Source organism: Camellia sinensis, chromosome 1, assembly GCF_055761805.1.
Source record: "Camellia sinensis isolate YWXY chromosome 1, ASM5576180v1, whole genome shotgun sequence".
Lineage (NCBI taxonomy): Eukaryota > Viridiplantae > Streptophyta > Magnoliopsida > Ericales > Theaceae > Camellia > Camellia sinensis.
Window position 1 is genome coordinate 139,893,608 of NC_138961.1, and position 4,069 is coordinate 139,897,676.

The window sequence follows — 4,069 nt, forward strand, 5'->3', positions numbered from 1 at the left end:
ATCTTTAAGAATATTAATAAATAAAAAAATAAAAATATATATTATTTTTTATATTTATTAAAAAAAAATTCATAATTTTTATATTTTTTAAGTGTATCTAACTAAATAATAATAATTAAAAGTTTCACTAAAAATTAAAAAAAAAATAAGAATTTAAAATTTAAAATTTAAAAATTATTTTGAAAACCCCAAAGCTAAACAGGGCAGGGGAATTTTTGGTAATTTGAACTTGATTGACTTGGGCCTAAAAAAAACACATATGGGTCAATTCTTTAATTGACATGGGCTAGGCCCTAACAATACACATATTAGGGCTCTCTCTCAATACATGGATTTAAAGTTGAAACACTGCGCACTTTGAGGGCTTTAGGTTTCCACAATAGAGAGGCGAAAGAGACGAGTATAAATACAGTCACACTTGGCTAGGGTTTTTGGTTGCCTCGCCTCCCCGATCTTCGCACAAACAAACAGAGAGAGAGAGAGAGTGCGAGATGAAGACGATTTTGTCGTCGGAGACCATGGACATCCCAGATGGGGTGAAGATCAAAGTGAAGGCGAAGATGATCGAAGTGGAGGGACCTAGAGGGAAGCTGACTCGCAATTTCAAGCATCTGAACCTGGATTTCCAGCTGATCACAGATGAGGAAACAGGGAAGAAGAAGCTGAAGATCGATGCTTGGTTCGGATCTCGGAAAACTACCGCCGCCATTCGCACCGCGCTCAGCCATGTCGATAACCTCATCAACGGTGTCACCAAGGGTTACCGATACAAGATGCGTTTCGTCTACGCTCATTTTCCGATCAACGCTAGCATCACCAATGGAAACAAGTCCATCGAGATCCGTAACTTTCTTGGTGAAAAGAAGGTCCATACTCATCTCAATTTCTCTCATTTTCCCTATTTGATATCATCGCTTGCATAACAAATTCTTACACTTTCCAATCTGAAAATGGTTTAGAGTAGTTGCTGGATGTGAATTTGAGAGGCATTCTTGGAAAATGATTGCTTCTTCTTCTGTGCAATAGAATAGTTATGTACATACAATAGATCTATGTTGTTTATATGGATTTTAATGAATTTATTGAGGCAAAAATATAGGAAATGCTTTTGGATGGACTTGTTTTGGGTAATTTTTGTATGTGTAGCAGATATAATTTTGTATGTTTAGCAGATAATCCATTTGGAATTTGTAAGCCGCAGAAAGATTAGAATTGTTGCTTAGACTTGAATGCCCCATCAAAAGATTAGGAAGACAATGGTGGGTAGTTTGTTTGACAATGGTGGTTTGGTTGAAATTTATTCCTCTGGGTGTTTGAGATGTGATAATGATAGCTGACTGAGCAAATTTTACTTGGGTCATTGATTTTTTTTTTTTTAATGTAATTAGCTTAAATCTGATTAAACTTTGGATTGGAGATGATGAACACTAATGCTGAATGTAATTTTAATTACAATATTCTTGGGAGTTGGGTTATTATGAGTTCATGATTGCAGTTTCTTTTATGCTTTCATGAAGTCTAGTGAAAAATGCTTTAACAAAAACCATGATCTAAGGTGATGTCAATGCTCATTTTTGCAACTCAGGACCTGCTTTGTAACATAGCTATCACCGTCTGTTTATTGGAGCTAAAATATTCTTTAATGGACTTGTAAGCCTTTGCCGATCTAATTAGCTAGTTTAGTTATTTTCAGCTTTATTATTGCATAAAATTTCATATGGGAAGTTGTCTATTAAATTTAAGTTAAATCTTACTTGGTGGTATTGGTGTGTGTGATTCGTGAAGTGAACGTTGGCATGTCGGTTCTTTTCATGTTTACCAATTACATGTCGTAGTCCAGCTGGCTAATTTTGGTGTCATCACACATTACTTGAATAATGTTCTATAAGATATTAATTTACTGTTTTCCTATTCTCAGGAAAGCAGATGTTTAATGTGATTCATGTCAGTTAAAAACTATTTGGTTTATGCCCTATATATAGTTGTAGGGATTTCCTGCTTTATGTTGATGCTTGTTGGAAATATTGTCGGGGCGTAGTCTCATTTTCATTGATGCCTGAATATTTGATTTCTTTTAAACATGGGAAAAATAAAATGGTCCTCACTGTACTTTTTCAATAAGGAGAAAAGGAGAAAGAAAGTAATTCTATGTATATGTGCACATGTAGAAATGTACAGATGTATATGTGAACACTGTGACATGCCAGTCGAGTAATATTTTGTGGCTTGGGATATCTCAGAATGGATGCTTTGATATCTTTCTTGTGCCATGCATTGCAAAATGGATTAACAAAATGTACATGCATATCAATGTGTGAAGAAGTCAACTTTCCATTTTATAGTCTCTAATAATGATTTCACTTATTGTTTGCATCAGGTGAGGAAAGTTGATATGCTTGACGGGGTTTCCATTCTCCGGTCTGAGAAAGTTAAGGATGAACTGGTATTGGATGGGAATGATATTGAACTTGTTTCTCGGTCTGCTGCCCTGATAAACCAAGTATTTTCCTCTCTTTTTTATATCCATGAACATGCATTTGTACAAATCCATCTGCTCTTACTCTTGCATTCTTCTGCTTCACACTGCATTACGTGCCTTTCTAACATTGTTATCTGTATTTGTTTTATCAGAAATGTCATGTTAAGAACAAAGATATCCGGAAGTTCCTTGACGGTATTTATGTCAGCGAGAAGGGAGCAGTAGCCGAGGAAGAATGATTTGTTAGGTTGTAGTTATACATTGTGGTTTCTATTCTGGTGGTATTGGCTAGCTGTTATCTTTTTATGCTCAAGTTTTTGGACGCTGGCTTTTTGGAGACTTGCTTTGAAGTTGAATTTACGATTTTGTTGTCAGACTTCTCATTTAATATGACAATCTGGTTGGTTTTGCTAGCTTTTGTGATTTAAATTTTTTTTATGACCAATATGAACTGGGCGAGCCGACCGGGTTGGTTCTATATTTGATTTAATGCACTTACAAAAGTAAAATAAAATAAGTACTAGTGGTTATGCAGCTTAATTATTTGTTGGTGGTGAATGTCAAATATTTGGGCCGTTGTGTAGCTGGCCCAATGTAGCTGAATGGGCACTTACGAACATCTGGCCCAATGTAGTTCAGTAGTTTTGTTCAAAATAAAATATTAGTTCAATAGTTTATTGAAAAATTGCTGTGGAGAGTTAGTTTTATCCATTGAGTAATGCTATATGCATTAATTAGTATATTAATTGATAATGTAGTATAACTTTTGTATTACGAGGAAGATTAATAATAAAGTCATAATTAGTGTTGATATACTAGTTAGTACATTAATTAGTACATGTAGATTCACTTTTTATCCATTTGCTTTTTGTTCATGAGAATTGAACATTACATGGGTTTTATTTTGGATCATGGCGCGTATCTTTGCCATGGGCAGTTTTGAATTCTGAATTTTTCTATGATTTGGTAAGTGTTTTTTTTTTTTTTTTCTCCTCAGGGTGGGTTCCACTTTTCTGGAATGGGCACTGGTATGCATTAGGTTGTGTGACAGTGATTTTATTTTTTTTTGTAATGTCATCTATCAATAAAAGGTCATGAAAAAATTAAATCAACAAGTCTTGTCTTTCATTAATTTAACATTGTTGTGGTTTCATATTACAAATTAAAATTACTCGTTGAATAGTAATATCATCACGTAATATTAGTGTTACATCTGTGATTTAGTTTAGTAAATTAAAAAAAATTATTGTTACATCTTATTATTGTTAAAATTATTGTTACATCTAATAATTTGATGATTGTGGATTTTTTTTTCTTTTTTTTTAACTAAAGTTATAAGTGATATATAATGGTTGTTTGAAAAGTTATTATTTTAGTAAGTTTTCTTAGTTTTTTATTATTTTTGGAAAAAAAATTGTGTTTGGGAAGATAGATTTTTTTGTAGTTGCATGTGATATTTGTAAGAGAAAAAGTAAAATGATTATGAGTTTAATGTAATATTTTGTCTAAATTTATTTTTATTTTTTTAACCTATTTTATCTTTTAGCAAAAAATTAATAAAAAAAATTCTTCCAAAACACAGCCATAGGT

At 32.8% G+C, this 4,069-nt stretch overlaps 1 protein-coding gene across 1 annotated transcript; it reads left to right on the forward strand.

Annotated features, from left to right (window-relative positions):
• Positions 1 to 261: 261 nt before the first annotated feature.
• LOC114282581 (large ribosomal subunit protein uL6) lies at positions 262 to 2,892 on the forward strand. The gene is made up of 3 exons (XM_028225285.2): positions 262 to 866; positions 2,378 to 2,500; positions 2,632 to 2,892. Exons 1-3 carry the CDS (start codon positions 492 to 494, stop codon positions 2,716 to 2,718), a joined length of 585 nt encoding a protein of 194 aa, XP_028081086.1. The 5' UTR covers positions 262 to 491; the 3' UTR covers positions 2,719 to 2,892.
• Positions 2,893 to 4,069: the final 1,177 nt, after the last annotated feature.